This window comes from Aotus nancymaae, unplaced genomic scaffold (assembly GCF_030222135.1).
Source record: "Aotus nancymaae isolate 86718 unplaced genomic scaffold, 86718_ANA_hifiasm-v0.15.2.pri h1tg000015l_0, whole genome shotgun sequence".
Classification (NCBI taxonomy): Eukaryota; Metazoa; Chordata; class Mammalia; order Primates; family Aotidae; genus Aotus; species Aotus nancymaae.
Genome location: NW_026988426.1, coordinates 2,497,285 through 2,514,089, shown reverse-complemented (window position 1 = coordinate 2,514,089; position 16,805 = coordinate 2,497,285). Strand labels below are relative to the sequence as shown.

The window sequence follows — 16,805 nt, the reverse complement described above, 5'->3', positions numbered from 1 at the left end:
CTCCTTAGTAGCTGGGATTACAGGCGTGAGCCACCACACCCAGCTTTTTGTATTTTTAGTAGAGACAGGGTTTCCTCATGTTGGCCAGGCTGGTCTTGAACTCCTGGCCTCAAGTGATCTGCCTGCCTCGGTCTCCCAAGTGCTGGGATTACAGGTGTGAGCCACTTCACCCGGCTGTCAGTTTCCTCATCAAGTACCTGGGGGATGGGAATGCCACTTTCATGGAATGGTCCTAAGGATGAGCAGAGGTGCCAGGCATGTAAAAAGCTGCGTATAGAGCCTGGCACATCCGAGTTCATCAGTACATAGCAGACAAGACGATTACTGGCCTCACTTTATTTTAATTTGTCGGCAGTGGTGCGATCATGACTCACTGCAGCCTCAAACTCCTGGGCTCAAGCAATCCTCCCGCTTCAGCCTCTTGGGTAGCTGGGACTACAGGCACACACTACCACATCTACCTAATTTTTAAATTATCTATAGAAATGGGGATCTCACTATGATGCTTAGGCTGGTCTCAAACTCCTGTGTAGGGCACGTTGGGAGCCCGACGTAGGGCTGAGTACCCACAGGGTCGTGGGTTGAGCCTTATGCTGTGCTGAGGCGCAGGATCCGAGAAATAAAGAGATAGGACACATAAGTACAAGAAAAATGCAGCTGGGCTCGGAGGGCCATGCCACCTATAAGCGGAGTCAGGCGAGGCCCCGAATGTCCAGAAGCGTATTTATTGTGTATACGTTAGGGGGCAGGGCAGCGAGTGAAATCATCTTTAAGGATTGTGATAGGGTCGTGAGCAATAAAACATGGGGTCCATCCCCATTATGTCACCTAGGCCAGGAGGTGGACAGTGCGCAGCAAGGGGCCCTTTCCCACGATGGCAAGGGCCGTGTGCAGTAAGGGATCCACCCCCATTAGGTTACCGAGGCTTGAAGGTGGGCCATGCGCAGTGAAGAGGGTGCAGTGTGCAATACTTCTATCTATGGGCAAACTACTTCTAAGAAGATTTATAGGAGGATGCTTTAAGTCACATAGCAGTGACAGAGCTGTCAAGGTTACTGCCACCTTCTGGCAGCTTCCAATGGGTTCTATGGGAAGATGCTTTTCAAGCAGCACAGTAGCAAGAGCTGATAAAGTTCAGTCACCAAGGTGGATTGCCATTCTGAGGGCAGCCTTCCACAAGAACCGGAGCCAGGTCCTTCAACTCCTTTATTAGGAGGAGTGGCTCTTGCCCCAAGCCTGCCATACAGTGGGTATCTTTACGATACTGAACGCTGTCACCTGGGCCATGGATTCTTGTCCTGGTATAACTGTTTTTCCCTTAAATCATGCTCTGCACTGTGTTTGCTCTAGGCATTCCTCCGATTATAAGCTGCTTATTCCTTAATTCATGCTCTGTACTGTGTCCACTCTAGGCATTCCTCCGATTATGAACTAAGATATAATTATAGGCATATATGTAGGGAAATATTCTTTAGGCACTCATACTATCAACTAATATAGGATAAGGAATTCTTCAAGCCCTATTTCTATAAACTAATATATGATTGTATAAGGGATTATATAAAAGGAAATAGCTGAGTAGTAACACTATAAAGTGAGATATTCCTCAAGCCCTAACTGTGCCAGGGTTCTGCTTAGCTCTCATTCCTCGGTGCCTATATGGGGGGTTACCCACACTCCTGTCCTCAGGCGACCCTCCTAACTTGGCCTCCAAAAGTGCTAGGATGACAGGTGTGAGCTACTGTGCCCCTCCCTAAAGACATTTTTTTTTTCTTTTTTCCAATAGTCTGTTTTCACAAAGACACTTTTCTAATACTGAAATCTGATGCTCACACTCCCCTGTTCAAACTCTATGCAGTTCACCAGTAAGGTCTTACAGGATGCTTTCCCAACTCCAATTCCTGGCACTGCCTTCCCTAGCCAGCCCCACCTCTGCCTTCTAGAGACTCTCCAGGGCTCCAGCCACACCAAATGACAAGCCCTGGACATATAATGGGTCGCTGTGATTTCTTTGGGATTGCAGTTCACCCTGCCTGGAATGCTCTGCCCCTGGTCCCTGGGGCTGACTCTCCACTGCCTTCCAAGCCAGACTGTGGTCCTGGTACTCTCCAGGCACCCAGCCTCATCACCACCCTGTGTGTGGCACCTCTAATCCTCTCACCATACAAAGCTCCCTCCACCACAGTTACTGTCTGGCTCCCTATCTGACTGCTACTTGTGTCCCTGTCATCCTCTTTGTCCCCCCAGGGCTTGCACACAGAGCCTGAAACAGCAGTTCCATCTTCCTGGATGCTGCACGTTTGATGGGGCAGGAACTGCTTTGTGTCTGAGAGCAGCACTTGTCAAAGCCATGTCGGGAAATCCCAAAGACACACCCCAGAGTTCACAGACTTGGAGTTCCAAACCCAGAGGCATTGCTAGGGCAAAAACAACTATTAGAAGAGAAGGGAACCAGCAGCTGTGGATTTTGTAGGGTTTAACAGGAAATGCAGGCAAGCGGTGAAGGGACAATTAGCCATGAAATTGAAGGGAAATGTGCCAGCTTTTGTTGATGTGATAGGAAAGGAGATCACTGGGCCTGCAGCTGCTACTCTTTAGCAGTTTGCAAGGCTGGGAGGAGAATGCAGGTGGCCCCAGTTGACCAGGGGTCAGGAGGGTTGACCTGAGCCACATCTCTTCATAGTTGATGAGGCATGAGGTTGCACCCCAGTATTCCCTGGGCAGGGGCTGTCACCTTATGGTGCCTGGACAGCTGCCCCCAGAAGCGATGGCCTCCTCACTGCCTACCAGGACCTCTACTGGCTCCAAAGCCCTTGGCCACTCCTGGTCAGTCTCCACTATTTTTTTTTTTTTTCCGAGATGGAGTCTCGCTCTGTTGCCCAGGCTGGATGGAGTGCAATGGCACGATCTCGGCTCACTGCAACCTCTGCCTCCTGGGTTCGAGTGATTCTCCTGCCTCAGCCTCCAGAGTAGCTGGGATTATAGGCATCCACCACCTTGCCCGGCTAATTTTGGTATTTTTAGTAGAGATGGGATTTCTCCATGTTGGCCAGGCTGTCTTGAACTCCTGACCTCAGGTGATCCGCCTGCCTCAGCCTCTCAAAGTGCTAGGATTACAGATGTGACCCACCGTACCTGGCCTAATTTTTGTATTTTTAGTAGAGACGGGGTTTCACCATGTTGGCCAGGCTGGTCTCGAACTCCTGACCTCAAGTTCTCCATGCACCTCAGCCTCCTAAAGTGCTGGGATTACAGGTGTGAGCCACTGTGCCAGGCCCAGTCTCCAATCTTAATCTGTCTGTCCGTTAGTGCCAGGGGCCACTGTCAGCCCCCTAATGTACCTGGACCACCCCTCAGTTCCTCTTTGGAGGATTGTGGGGACAATGACTAACACAGGAGGTACAAGATCGATGGGAATGGGCTTTGAAGAGCTGGACTCTTGCGATAAAGAAATGTTATGATCAGGTGGGCATGATGGCTCATGCTATAATCCCAGCAACTTGGGAGGCTGAGGCGGGAGGATCACTTGAGCCCAGGAGTTTGAGACCAGCCTGGGAAACATAGCAACACCCTATTTCTACAAAAAATAAGAAAATTAGCCAGGCGCTGTGGTGTGTACCTGTAGTCCCAGCTACTCAGGAGGCTGAGGTAGGAGGATCTCTTGAGCCCAGGAGGTTGAGGCTGCAGTGAGCAGCACTGCATCACTGCACTCCAGCCTGGGCAACAGAGTGAGACTCTGTTTCCAAAATATATATACACACACATATATATGTACATATGTATATATAATGATCCCTTATTAAATCGATCCCTTATTAAATTTAATGATCCCTTATTTAAAAAAAAAAATGAGGCCCGGTGCAGTGGCTCACACCTGTATCCCAGCACTTTGGGAAGCTGAGGCAAAAGCCTTGCTTGAAGCCAGGAGTTCGAGACTGGCTTGGGCCAGATAACAAGATACCATACAAAAATTTTAAAAAATTAGCTGGGCATGGTGGCGTGAGCCTGTGGTCCCAGCTACTGAGGAGGCTGAAATGGGAGGATGGTTTGAGCCCAGGAGGCCGAGGCTGCATTGAGCAATGATTGTGTTACTGCACTGTCCCTGGGTGACAGAGCAAAAGAGCCACCTCCGCAACCCCCCTACAAAATTTTTTTAAAAAATTAAGGCGCGATTCGAGGAAAGCTGTAGTGGTTCCAGAGCTACAGTGCAGGTGACAGCAAAATGCAGGTGAGAAAACTGAAGACAGAAAACAGTAACCACTACACGTGCCCCTGAAAAGGTGCAGAGGCGCTACGGACGGAAGGAATCCTAAACGTTCCAATCGTTCGTTTTAAAGTTGTCCTGGCAAACCCGTGAAGCCAGATGTGAGGAAATGTTTCAACGAGGGCGCCTGACGCGGTCCCAGAGGTCAGACAATACCCTGGTTTAGATGCGGGCTCCAACCCGCACCTGTCACGGCCAAACCCCGCCCCCTTCTGAGCCCGGTCCCGTGTTGGCCTCCAGGGGTAAGCAAAGCACCTGGCTGGGCTGTCTGAAGATTAGGAAAACTGAGGACTCGCGGCAGGTGCCCAATATTTAGAATTTTGTCCCCAAACGGGGAAGTTATTTGTAAGCACTGGCCACGACCCCTGTAAATCGCCTAATTGTCTTTAAAAAAAGGCAAACCGAGGGAATGCGCCGCAGCTGAGCACCTCGCAGGCCGCAGCTGGGGTACACGCCCGGGTGTGCCCTTTGCACGGCTGGGAGCGCAAAGGATGGCAGGGGCAGAGGGCTGGGGTTGGGGCAGCCGGGGACCCACCCGGCCCCGCCCCCTCCCAGGCCCCGCCCCCTTCCAAGGGTAGGGGGACCTCGCTTGGCCTCGGAGATCGGAGCGTAGGGGTAGGTGGGGGTGCATCCCCGGGCCCTAAAGGTCACTGCCCTATGGGGCTTCTCTGGGTCGTGGTGGGGGTGGGGTCTTCCCACCCCTGTAGGTCTGAGAGCCGCGGCGACAGCGCGGCAAGGTGGAGCGCAGATGCGCAGCCGAACGGACGGCCTCGGGTGGGCGCGGCCACTTTAAGAATCCCCGCCGGCCCCGCCCTGCGCCCCGCCTCCCGTCTGCCACGTGACTCCGGTCTTGTGACTGGGTCCGGGAGGGCGGGGGAAGCCCGCGGCGAGCGCCCGCCCCGCCCCGCCCCGCCCCGCGTCTGCCTCAGAGGGGCCCGAGCCGCCCGGTCCGCCGCGTCTGCTGCCGCCGCGTCCCCCGCCGGGGCCGACCGAGCCGAGCCGGGCCGGAGCGGCGGGCGCGGCCGGACCGCCATGGACCACAAGCCCCTGCTGCAGGAGCGGCCACCCGCCTACAACCTGGAGGCTGGCCAGGGCGACTACGCGTGCGGCCCGCACGGCTACGGCGCCATCCCCGCCGCGCCCCCGCCGCCGCCCTACCCCTACCTCGTCACAGGTGGGCCCGGAACCAACTTTCCCTGCCGGCCGCTTCCGGGGGGTGCAGGCCTGGGCGGGGGACGCGGGTCCAGAGGCCGATGGGACCCGCCTGGGAGTCCTTCCTGGAGCTGGGGGGTCCCCGGGCGGGCTTCGGGACCCTGAGCTGCCGAGGGTCTCGTTCTCCGACCCATGGTACCCGGCGAGGCCGGATCCCTGCCCCAGATGAACTTTGAGTCACGAGGCGCTCGCTGTTGGCAGATTAGCTCCGAATCAGGCCCGCGGTGGCCGTCCCGAGGGTGGAAAGGACCGGGGGCTTTTTTAGGGGGGTGGAGGTGGGGGTACAGGAAGAGTAGTCCTTGTCGCGGTCGGATCTCTCCTCCCTGCCCCCTAATGACCTACCTTCCCGCCCACAGGGATACCCACCCACCACCCCAGGGTTTACAACATCCACAGCCGGACCGTCACCCGGTACCCTGCCAACTCCATCGTGGTCGTGGGAGGCTGTCCCGTCTGCAGGTGAGTGGGTCTGCAGCCTGGGGACTGGCCCTGGAAGCGCTGAGGACCCCTGCCTTACCCCACAGGCCCTCACAAAGTCAGCTCTGCTTGTGGGAGTGGGTCCAGCTTGACTTGGATCTTAACCAGAGTCCTTTATGGGAGGGACGGACAGGGTGCTGTGTGCGGTGTGGGAGAGCGTGGGTCAACTCACCCTTGGCTCTGAACACATTTTGTGGGGGTAAAAAAAGGGGTGGGTTCTTTTTCCTAGGGAGGTGAATGCATTGTGGGGCATTGCACCCCAAGCGATTGGGATGTAGGAATGGTAATGGGACTCGTGGTCTTTCCGTCTTTGTTCTGGGACTTGCAAGGAATCAGGTGTCTGCATTTTCATCCAGTTTCCGAAAGTTTACTCTGCAGTTGATTGTCGAAGGAGGTGGAAGGTTTCGTTTTCCCGGAAGGGGCATTTGGATTAAGTGCACCAGCAGGAGAGACCTCAGTGGGAGAAGCGACGACTGTAAGAGCTGCTTTATCCAACGCTGGATTGAAATGCTCTTCCATGAGCTGGACCCGAATGGGAACCCCGTGGTTGTTTGAGGCAGGAGTGATTTTTTTTCATATCATCACATTGGAACTGCACACCCTTTCTGGTTTTCATAGGGCCCCGAGGTGCAGCTAGAGGCTTGTTTTGTGGAGGTTTTGAGGATTCAAATTTAAATAAGAATTAATTATATATACCCCTTGGCAGCTGGGGGTGTTCACATTGCTTCGAAAGTCAGGGTGGAATTGGCAGGGACAGGGTTTTTAGCCTGTCTCTGAGAGGAGGAAGTTGAAGCCTCTTAGATGGAATTAAGAAACCCTGGTTTGTACTTAGAGTTGATTTCAAAAGTGTGTGTATAAGGCCTAGAGGGGAATCATGGGGAAGTGAGTGATTTCACAGCCGTAGCTGGCGACTTCCTGGGAAGTGGGAGGGCATCCCAGAGGTGGGGACAAGAGGCTGGGACCCCGGGGCAGGTTGTGGCTGCTTTCCCTCACGGGGACCCCGTGACAAACCCTAACTGGGACATTAGTTTGACACAGTTGGTCACCACCCAGCAGAAACATTGGCCTTTGGAGTGGAGGTGGAGGGAGGGCAGGGTGGGGCACTGGCTGCCTCCGGGACAGTTCTCTCTGGGAGCTGCACTGTGTTGGGGGGCCGGCAGAGCTGTGTGGGTGTGAAGAGACTCAGAACATGGAGTGGGCAGAGGGTCCGTGCCCTGCCATTGCAGTTTCCAGCCTGCTGGAGTAGCTGGGTTCCAGTCCTGGCCCTGCCAGGAACTGCAGGGCCTGTTTCCCTGCCTGGGGCATGGTGGTGTCTCTGAAGCTCTTTTCTGCCCAAGCCCCTGAACTTGGAGAGGTGGGAAACCAGCGGCAGTGAGGGATGGCCCCGATATCCCAGGGCTGGGGGGTGCCCAGGTGGTGGTGCAGTTGCTGTCAGGATGGGGGTGCTGGCTCTGCCACTTCCCTTTCCCTAGGTGGGAGTTGTGTCCTTGCGGAGGCCTGTGGCTTCCGCTGACCTGGCGGTGCTCCCCAGTTATGCAGAACCTGAAGCTGGGTCAGGCTGTGCTCTGCTCTGTTGGGGAGGATCTTGGGCTCGGCCCCTAGAGGCTGCAGGGGTGGGGCCCTCGGTTACTTGATCACTGTGTTCTTTGCCCCTGGGCAGCTGCAGCAGGCAGGGAAGAGGCCGGGTCCTCTCTGAACAAGGTTAGGGGTTCCGTAGGCCTTTAAGTTGGGATCAGAGCACTCTTTGATCCTCTGGGTACCCCCTTGAGTTGGTAGCCAGGCCTTCCCAGCACACTCATCCCTGCCCTCTGCCTGCGGTGCCCTGGATGCTGGAGAGTGGCCCTGGATCCCCGAGGTGTTTCTGTGCCTTTGCAGCAGCATAGGGCATGAGATGGGCACCTGTGTGCCCTACAGCAGCCAGGGGGCGAACAGGGGGCTGGGTTCTCTGCTGCTGGCATGGGGAGGGGGGTGTGTGGTCTCTTGGCCTCTCCTGTCTTCGAGGAGAGTGGAGATGGTTCCCTGAACACATGCACATCTCAGGACCCGGAGACGACACTGCTCACATGACCTTACTTCCTCCTGCCCCAGGTCCAGCCTGCTGGGCTCTGTCCCCCTCCCTGCCTGGTGGCATGGCAGGAATTTGCCCAAGTCACACATTTGTTAGTTCCTCTGAGTGAGGCTTGGCCAGAGAAGCCCATGTCCCTTGTGGCTCTGCTGCCCTAGCCAGGCCTCTGCTGAAGCACCCTGACTCTGTCTGCCCTTTTTAGCCATTTACGAGGAAGCATTTCCGCAGCCCGGCAGCGGATACATCCCTGCTCCTCCCACCCTCCTGCTTCTCCTCTGCCCTGCCCTGCCCGAGGCCTGGGCTGCTCTGAAGCCGGGTTCTCCCTTGCCCAGGGAGGCCAGTCTTTGCTCGCCTGGGGATGTGGCTGTCCCTAGGTGCAGGATGACCTGGCTGCACTGGGGGGCTCCCGTGGGCTGGAGCGGAGCCTGGGCCCTGCAGGCTGGGGAGGCAGGAGTGGGGAAGGCCGAGGCAGCGCTGACTCCCATGAGTACTGGCTGAGCTGTCATTGGGTATTTAGTTTCTGGGTTGACCAGAGAGATAGGAAATCCTGTAAAGTGGAGGGTCTCAGAAACCGAGGGGAAGGGAAAGGAACAGCTGTGGAGGGCAGAGGGTGCCCAGAGGTCCGAGGTGTGGCTCAGTGGCCAGTGTTGAGGCTGCTGGGGCCTTTGAGGGGCAGAGGCGGGCTGTGGAGGGCACGGGCAGTGGGGGAGACTGTGGAGTCTGGGAAGGGCTTAAGGATAAGGAGGCTGTGAAAGCCTTGGGCTTCCTGATGATGGCTGTGGAGGGGCTGCTCCCTCCTGCCACCTGTGACCTGAAGCCAGTTGGTTGAGGAAGTGGCTGAGTTGGCCAGAATGGCCTGCCCATATGCATAGCCTGTGGGCTGTCCCTGACCTGACCGTCCTGGCCTGAGGTGTGGGGGCATTGCTTGGCCCCAGGCTGCTTGCTGGGCAGGGCTTCTGACCTTGGGGCCCAGGTGCAGCCTCCAAGGCCTCCGGAGTCCCTGACCTTGGGCCCAGACCCCAGCTGCAGGCCAGGTGGCACCTTGGGGTGGGTGTGGTGGCAGGCAGAGTCTCCAGGCACCTGCCCAGGCCTTTCTTCCACAGGGGAGGCTGGGGCTGGCCCTGACCATTGGGTTTGTTGGGAATGGCCCTGGGAGGTCCTGGTGAACTCTCCCAAAGCGAGGCAGCTCCCCCTCGAGAGCTGCTTTGAGGCCACCTCACCCTGCCCGGAGTGTGACTTCAAACGCACAGCCCTCTGAGGAAGCCGTGTCCCCTTTTCCTGGTGAGGCCTGGTCTTCCAGCGGGGTGGTGGTCTGGGGTTGCTCCTGGGCCTAGATAGTTCCATGAGGCCACTGTGGGCTCAGAGGGCAGCTTGGTGCCCTGGGGCCAGCCCCCTGTGGCACTGACTGCCTTTGGGGCCTGCAGGATGGGTGTCCATGACTCGGGAGCCCATCTGGGTTCAGATCCCAGCCATGTCCTTCCCGGCTGGGAGGCCCTGGACACACCCTGGCTTCAGCCTCCAGTAAAGTGCCTGTGGGGAAACAGGGAGGGGCAAGGATGGCCCTTTCCCCGGGCAGCTCAGAGCCCTGCTCCCAGCCCTCTCTGTCCCTGGTGAGGCGGGAGCCCCTCGGGCTCCACTGCAATGGCAGCGGCACAATTGGCCACTTTCCCTGCAAGGCTGGAGTCGCCTTAAGGGAGTGCTCTCAGAATTAGTCAGTTCCCTAATTTCGCAGTGGCCACAATCCCTCCATGGCCCCGGCCTGCCTATTGCGCAAGAGTGGGGGAGGGGCAGCTAGAGGGATTAGGTCAGGATGGGAGCTGTTGAGAGGGTTGAAACCCACCCAGCCAACCCAGGTGGGCTCTTCTGGGTTTAGAAGGGAAGAGAACTCGAGGCTGGCGGGGATGGCAGCTGTTCTGGGGCAGGGGTTCCCCCTCTCCCCTCCGGTGCTGGGGATGGACCTGCCCTGCAGCTTGGGGAGTCTTGGTCTAGAAGCTGGATTGTGTTTCTCAGTTCAGAAGATTTGGGGTTTTAAAAAACTAAATGATGCCAACATTCCTTTTGAGGTCTAGGGCAGTACTGCAGTTAAAACTAATATTTCTGCAGCAAGACATGAATATTCAGATAAAGTAGGATAAATGACGCTATAAATAGCTACACACCAGTGCAGGTCACATGTTGCTGCCAGGTGAGTTTGCTGTCAAGTGACAGCTAGTTCTGCCTTCAGCGCCTCTTGGCGTTTGAAGTTGTGCGTATGGCTGTGGAATACTGGGGGTAGGGTATGCTGCCCACCCTTGGGCCGACCCCAGAGCCAGAGGTGAAGGCAGAGCTCTCCTGGTCAGCCCTCAGGTCTTCAAAGCCCGTTCAGAACCCTCAGGCCCAAGTGCTTGTTCTCCCAGGCAGGGGTTCTGGGGTCTGGATCACAGCCTCCTGTTGCTGGTGGAGGCCTGAACCTCCTGGGGTGACCGGATCTGTCCAGCTCCCGGGCAGCACCGAAGGGACAGCTTCGCTCTCCCCAGAGACCCAGTGGCCTTGATCCTCTTTCCCTCTTTAAGCAGCGTTGGAGGTGGGTGGGAGGGCGGGGGTTGAGTGGACCTGGGATGGGGAGGCTGCCCTAGGAGGTGCCAGAGTGGGTTCCCGGACCAAGGGGCTCAGCCCAGGGTGGCACAAGTGGCCCAGCCCTGTGCTCTGACTGAGGATGTGATGGGTCTGGACAGAAACTCCATGGGTTAGAAGGAGGGTGTTCCCCTGTACTTGGGAGGCTGTGGGGTCAGCACGATTGTGCTGCTTGCAGCCTCGGGGCTGGGAAGCGAGGTGCCAGGGCCTGGGTGGGCAGGGCTGGCGCTGCTGGAAATCCTAGTGCGTAGGTGGGCCGGTGCCCTGGCCCATGGCAGTGGGAATCCAGCAAGAGTGAGCAGCCTTCCTGCACTTGCTCAGCTCTGACAGTGTAGGTGGGTTTTGGGGTCTGGATGGAGAACTAGGGAGGAGGCAGGAGAGCGCTGCTGCCCTTGGACTCCTGCGCCAGCGGAGAGCAGCAGCCACAGGTGGGAGACCAGTGTGGTGGGGTCACCAGGCAGCACCACCCCTGCCCACCCCACCGTCACACCTGGATGCCTCTGCTGTGCCCCATGGGCGGGCTCCAGCCCAGGCTCCCCACCTGCACCCCTTTGCCCAGCCTCCTCCCAGGCACCTCTGGGCCTTTGAGCGGGCAGTCAGCTCTGCCCACAACTTTGCCCACAGCCCTACCCCTCAGCAGTTTTGGTCCTGAGGCGAGGTGCTCAGATGGTCACTGATTGGGCCAGCTGAGGGGGTGTGGGTGACACTCACTGGGGACCACTCCAGGGGAACAGGCTTCTCCCATGGAAGGATTTCTCAGCCCGTTCACCCTCCCGTCTGCTTTTTCATGGGACATTTTCTAACCAGAACATAAAGCTAATGTGTTTTTTGGGGTCTGAACTGTAGATGCCAGGAAGAAACAGGAAAAGGAAGCCCAGATGCTCCCTTGAGAGGCCAGCAGCCACTGGCTCCCCCCAGCTCCCCAGAGCCTGTCGTGGCCATCTGCATGTGTGGGGACACAGCTGTGCTCGGCCTTCCTGAGGCTTCCCCATTGCGGCAGTGTGGTCTTGGGAGCTGCGGCAGCTGGGGCTTCTGCCCACCTGACACCTGGGGGAGAGGGTCCTGGGGCCAGGCAGGGCGTGCTGCGCTCAGCAGGGCCGGGTGAAGGTGTCCTGCTCAGTCTGGACTGGTGGGGGCAGCCTTAGGCAATGCTGAACAAGTGTGGTGGCCTGACAACCTTGTGGTACTTAGACAGGGGACACTTTTGTAAAAGTCCACACAAGAAATGGAAACTTTGCTGACAGACTTGTGTCTTCTGATGGACTTTGCCTTGGAGCAGGGCTTCCTGGTGTGCTCTGCAGCCCAGCCCAGCCCCTCCACACAGACAGGTGGCATCATGCGAGTTTGGGAAACACTGGGTACAGGAGCGCTGCAGGACTTCTCAGAGCCTTTTGAGAACTAATGGGCATAGGGACTGTCTAGGAGACAAGGAGAAAAGTTTCCCAAAATCGGCTGAACAAGGAATCCCCCTTTTCCGAATTCGTACCACTGTGTCTGGCTAATTTTAAATTTTTGTAGAGATGGGGGAGGGTCTCACTTTGTTGCCCAGGCTGGTCTTGAACTGCTGACTTTAAGTGATCCGCCTCAGCCTGCCAAAGTGCTGCCCTTGCGGGAGTGAACACCCCGGCCCAACCCCCTTGGAGATTGCTGAACGGAGCTGCCCGAGTAGGTTGGAGGGAGGCAGTGGGCAGGAAGTTTGACTTTTTCTTTAAGCAGTGGAAAGCCCGACTCCAGAATATCCTGGTTTATTTTCCCATACTCTTGGAGAGGCAGGGAACAGGTTCTGTGGGTGGGGTTTCCGGTCCCCAGCCTGCCTTGCTGAGCAGGGGCGGGGGCAGCAGCCCTCCTGAGTCTGGACCCCCAGGAAGCAGCTTGGAAACATTCAGGGTGCTGGAATGGGAGTAGGGTCCCCTGGGTGGCCAAGTTTTCTCCCCTTAGCAAGGCACTGCTAGTCACTGACACTTCCTTGTCGTAGCAGGGGACTGTGCCAACCTTGCTGTAGGCTCCCCTTCCCCAAAGCTCCAGCTACCATCACCTGTCAGATACCCGCACCCCGCTGTGTTCTTCTTTCCACTTACTTCAGTACTGGCTGGGTGGGGGAATTTGGGGGCCCAGGAGGCCCAGAAGGCCCTTGTTGGGGTCTGCCTGTGTGGTGAGAATGAAGCTTTTCTCATTTGGCCTGAGCTGGCTAGTGTGCTCTTTATTTTAATTTCAGCTGTGTCCAGAATTTTCCAGAAATAGCCTGAGGAGCTGAGCTGAGCACACAGCTCCTGGCTTCCTACCTTTGGGGCCTCTGAAACTGACACTTGGGTTTGATGATTTCAGGTCATTGAACCTGTGCTCACAGGCGCAGGAGTTGGGGGATGGCCTGCAGGTGTCTTAGTTTAGTCTGTTACAGACATTAAACTTTGTTGAAGAGTTGGCTTTGAGATCACATTTCTCAAAATAAGTGGCCTTCAGACATTGTGTGAACGTGGTCGACTATGAGCTCCCATTAACCCAACCCCACTACCAAAGGAACAGAAACCGAACAAAACCCCGAACCTGACCGGATCCCCAAGCTGCTGTTGCTCCTTTTCTAAGAGCAGATGTGCGGTGGCTTGTGGCACTGAAATGATCTTACCTCTCAAGGTTTTACTTTGTTGTTGTTTTTTTTTCTTTGAGACAGAGTCTTGCTGTCGCCCAGTCTGGAGTGCAGTGGCTCTATCTTGGCTCACTGCAACCTCTGCCTCCTGGATTCAAGCGATTCTCATGCCTCAGCCTCCCAAGTAGCCAGGACTGCAGGCTTGTGCCACCATACCTGGCTAATTTTTAGTAGAGATGGGGTTTTACCACGTTGGCCAGGCTGGTCTTGGACTCCTGACCTCAAGTGATGTGTCTACCGCAGCCTCCCAAAGTGCTGGGATTACAGGCGTGAGGCACCATGTGCCTGGCCTTGCCTTTCAAGGTTAACTGATGAGAGCTTTCAACCGTTTTCTTCTTCCTCCTTTGTTCTGAATGTTGCATGTAGTGATTAAATAGCAGCTATGGTCATTCCATGAATGGGCACATGTAGACCGTTCTTGGGGCTCTCCAGGCCAGTGGGCCGGGTGAGGGGAGTGGGCAGGGGCTGTATTTTCAGGTAGATGGTCACTGTCACTCACCAGTGGTCTCCATTTCCATCATGGCCACTGGTCAGTCCTTGAGTGTAAGGCTGGGAGGGTGAGGGTTCCGGTGCCCGCCCGGGTCCTGACCGCACTGCCCTTTCTGCTGCAGGGTCGGGGTGCTGGAGGACTGCTTCACCTTCCTGGGCATCTTCCTGGCCATCATTCTGTTTCCCTTTGGGTTCATCTGCTGTTTCGCCTTAAGGAAGCGAAGATGCCCCAATTGCGGAGCCACCTTCGCTTAAAGGGAACACCACGCCCGGCTTTCCTACACCCAGCTCTCTTTTTTAATGTAAATGTCGTGTACAATAGTTTTATTTGATTCAGCTTCAGGACTGTTTTGTAAAGCGAGGTGAGGTGGGACCGGTGTGGCGCACGCCAGCTTCAGTGAGAGGCAGAGCTGCTGCTCCCGCCCGAGGCTCATGACAACTCAGTAAAGCACTGCTTTTATTTTTGCAGTCTTCAATTTGAGAAAGGTGAGAAATAATGTTTTCAATAAATGAGATTCATACCATTGTTGACCTGGTGCTGCTTACTCTGTGATTTCAAACACCCCGGAAAGACTGGAGTGACGCCTGCATTGCTGCCTCAGCGGTCCCCGGGCCGGTCATGACCACCTTGTATTCCTCTGTAGGCACTTACAGCTCAAGAAAGTATGCTTGTTTTCAAGTTCTTTATTATTAAAATTAAACATAACCCCTTGACATTTACAGAGCAGGCACCTCGGTGCCAAGGACAAGGCCATCCCCCCGGTTCTGGTCTGTGAGGTGGAACCTGGGGCTGCATCTGAGACTGCCCAGGCCCCATTCTCCTACCCGGTAACAAAACCAGGAACATCCCCAAGGTAGGGCACCAAAGGTAGTTCACGCACACCCCGCAGTTCCCCACAGCTGCAAACGGGGCTCCCTGAGCCCTGCTCGGACGTCTGAAGTGGGCAACATGGCCACAGAGGTCTTGTGGACTGAATTCTCGTGTGGCCACAGCTCCTTCTGTAGAACAGACCTGGCGGGTAACACAGTTCATGGTGCTTGTAGCCCTCCGTGGGGAGTGCCTGGTTTGTCCTCCCAAGAGAGAGGCAGATGGTGACACTGCCTGGCTGGAAGGAGCCTGAAGCGTCGCCCATGTCCACTGGCTTACCCGCATGTGACCTTTCCCAATTTCCACCTCATAGGAAAACAGTACACTATGGCAAGGCCAGAGGAGAGGTGATAAGCCCCAGCGCCCCCAATACACACGGCGAGCAGCCAGGCTGGTAATCTGTCACCCAGGCTGAAGTGCAGTGGCGTGATCTCAGCTCACTGTAACCTCTGCCTCCTGGGTTCAAGCGATTCTCCTGCCTCAGCCTCCCGAGTAGCTAGGATCAAAGGTGCCTCCCACCATGCCCGGCTAATTTTTCTATTATTTTTAGGAGAGACTCCTGACCTCAGGTGATTCTCCTGCCTTAGCCTCACAAGGTGCTGAGATTCCTATACCTGGGCCGGGCTGGGAATTTAGCCATGATGCTCCACTCCAAAATAGGTCCAGATCCTTGGCAGCCAGGGGTGAATTCCAGCCCGGGGCTCAGGGCAGCCACCGCCGAGTCCTCACGTCCACGCTGCAGGGCCGGGTTCCGAGTGCATCATGGCTGCTGGGCTGAAAACCCACCCTCTCCAGGCACCAGAGGTCACGTGGGCTTTATGCACATCCTTTGAGAGTCTGACCTGACTGAAACATGGAGAAACCGGGACCCCGAGAAGTTTGAGTGTATTGGTAATGGATGCAGCTTTGGCCAGCTAGCTGAGTGAGAACACAGGAGCTGTGACTCCAATGCCCAGCCCTGTGTCCTGGATGGGCTGTGTGGCGAATCCAGCCGGTGACTTCTTTTTACTGAGAAAAGGAGCTCTGGGAGGGGAGTTCGTCAAGTGTGACAGGTGGCTGTGATAAGGGCAGGCAAAATGTCTTAGCACTCTACAGCTCTGTCAGAGTCGGAGGGAGCGGGGTTTCTCCATTTCCGGAAGCTCCACATTTCATTAAAGTTTAAAAATTTTTTGTTAAAAAATTACATGTATATAGTATTTTCATAATTTATATTGCTTAAAATTATGATTTGCATGCTAAGATGCAAACCTATGTGATAGTTTCTTTAGCTAGACATAATGCTACTAAGAGCACATACTTTATAAAATAAAACTGGTCTCATTTGCGTCACGTGCAGAAAGCCAGTCATGAAAGCATAGACTATCCCTTATTCTGGCTTTATTAAGGAAAAAATTCATTTAAAAAAATACAGTAAAGATTGAAACCATGTTCACTGCTTCTTGAACAGAATAAGAAGAAAATATTTTAAATGATTGAGTTGGTCATTAGACTATTACTCATTTATCTTAAAGGCAGAAACGTGTCAACCCAACTATGTGATACAGAAGCATGATTTGCTCAGGCAGGCGACATTGGAGTCAGGCTCCTCCGTTGAAGCTTCCCGACAGCAAGGGGCAGACAGGATGCACCCATCATTCCGAAAGGGAGAACAGGAGAGGCCCAGGAGAGTCCTTGGCTGTCTTCTCATCGAATGATGGGTGCTGAGCGATCGTTCGTCACGGTCGGGCGGAGCTTCACAGTGGCAAAGGGGTTTTCTCCACTGCAGGGGATGAGAAAAATCTTTCAGAACTTCTGCTCCATGAGAGAAATTGGATTTTTGTTGAGATGGAATCTCACTCTGTCACCCAGGCTGGAGTGCAGTGGTACGATCTTGGCTCACTGTAACCTCCATTTCCTGGGTCCATGCCTCAGCTCCCCCAGTAGCTGGGACTACAGGTGCACACCACTATTCCTGGCTAATTTTTGTATTTTTAGTAGAGATGTGATTTCGCCATGTTGGCCAGGCTGGTCTCAAACTCCTCACCTTGTGATCTGCCCGCCTCAGCCTCCCAAAGTGCTGGGATTATAGGCGTGAGCCACCACGCTTGGCCGAAATTGGATTTTAACAGCGCTGATAACCCATTCTTGCCCTGTGAGACTCTGCTGCTGACCACCTGCCCAGCTGGTACGGGTC

General features: G+C 55.4%; 2 protein-coding genes across 7 annotated transcripts in view; one reads left to right on the top strand and one right to left on the bottom strand.

The window, feature by feature from the left end:
- The first annotated feature begins 5,191 nt into the window (after positions 1-5,191).
- Positions 5,192-15,797, top strand: BRI3 (brain protein I3). 2 transcript variants are annotated; one of them, XM_021671683.2, is made up of 3 exons: positions 5,192-5,438; positions 5,833-5,935; positions 15,428-15,797. In XM_021671683.2, the coding sequence occupies exons 1-3, from the start codon at positions 5,297-5,299 to the stop codon at positions 15,471-15,473; spliced, it is 291 nt and encodes a 96-aa protein (XP_021527358.1). In that variant the 5' UTR covers positions 5,192-5,296; the 3' UTR covers positions 15,474-15,797. The 2 variants fall into 2 exon arrangements, with proteins under 2 accessions (XP_021527358.1, XP_021527357.1); XM_021671682.2 differs by lacking the exon at positions 15,428-15,797 and adding an exon at positions 13,887-14,290.
- Positions 14,429-16,805, bottom strand: part of BAIAP2L1 (BAR/IMD domain containing adaptor protein 2 like 1) — a 130,888-nt gene continuing 128,511 nt past the window's right edge. For all 5 annotated transcript variants that reach the window (XM_012455487.3, XM_064376429.1, XM_064376430.1 and 2 more), the window contains one exon: positions 14,429-16,391. In XM_012455487.3, coding sequence (XP_012310910.2) covers positions 16,316-16,391 — 76 coding nt within the window. In that variant the 3' untranslated portion in view covers positions 14,429-16,315. The remainder of the gene's footprint in view (positions 16,392-16,805) is intronic.

Bases quoted from the DNA above. Each gene is read 5' to 3' on its own strand.
- BRI3 (XM_021671682.2), top strand. From the start codon at position 5,297: ATGGACCACAAGCCCCTGCTGCAGGAGCGGCCACCCGCCTACAACCTG. The intron at 5,439-5,832 runs GTGGGCCCGGAA...TCCCGCCCACAG, and splicing joins CTACCCCTACCTCGTCACAG to GGATACCCACCCACCACCCC. The intron at 5,936-13,886 runs GTGAGTGGGTCT...TTTCTGCTGCAG, and splicing joins GGAGGCTGTCCCGTCTGCAG to GGTCGGGGTGCTGGAGGACT.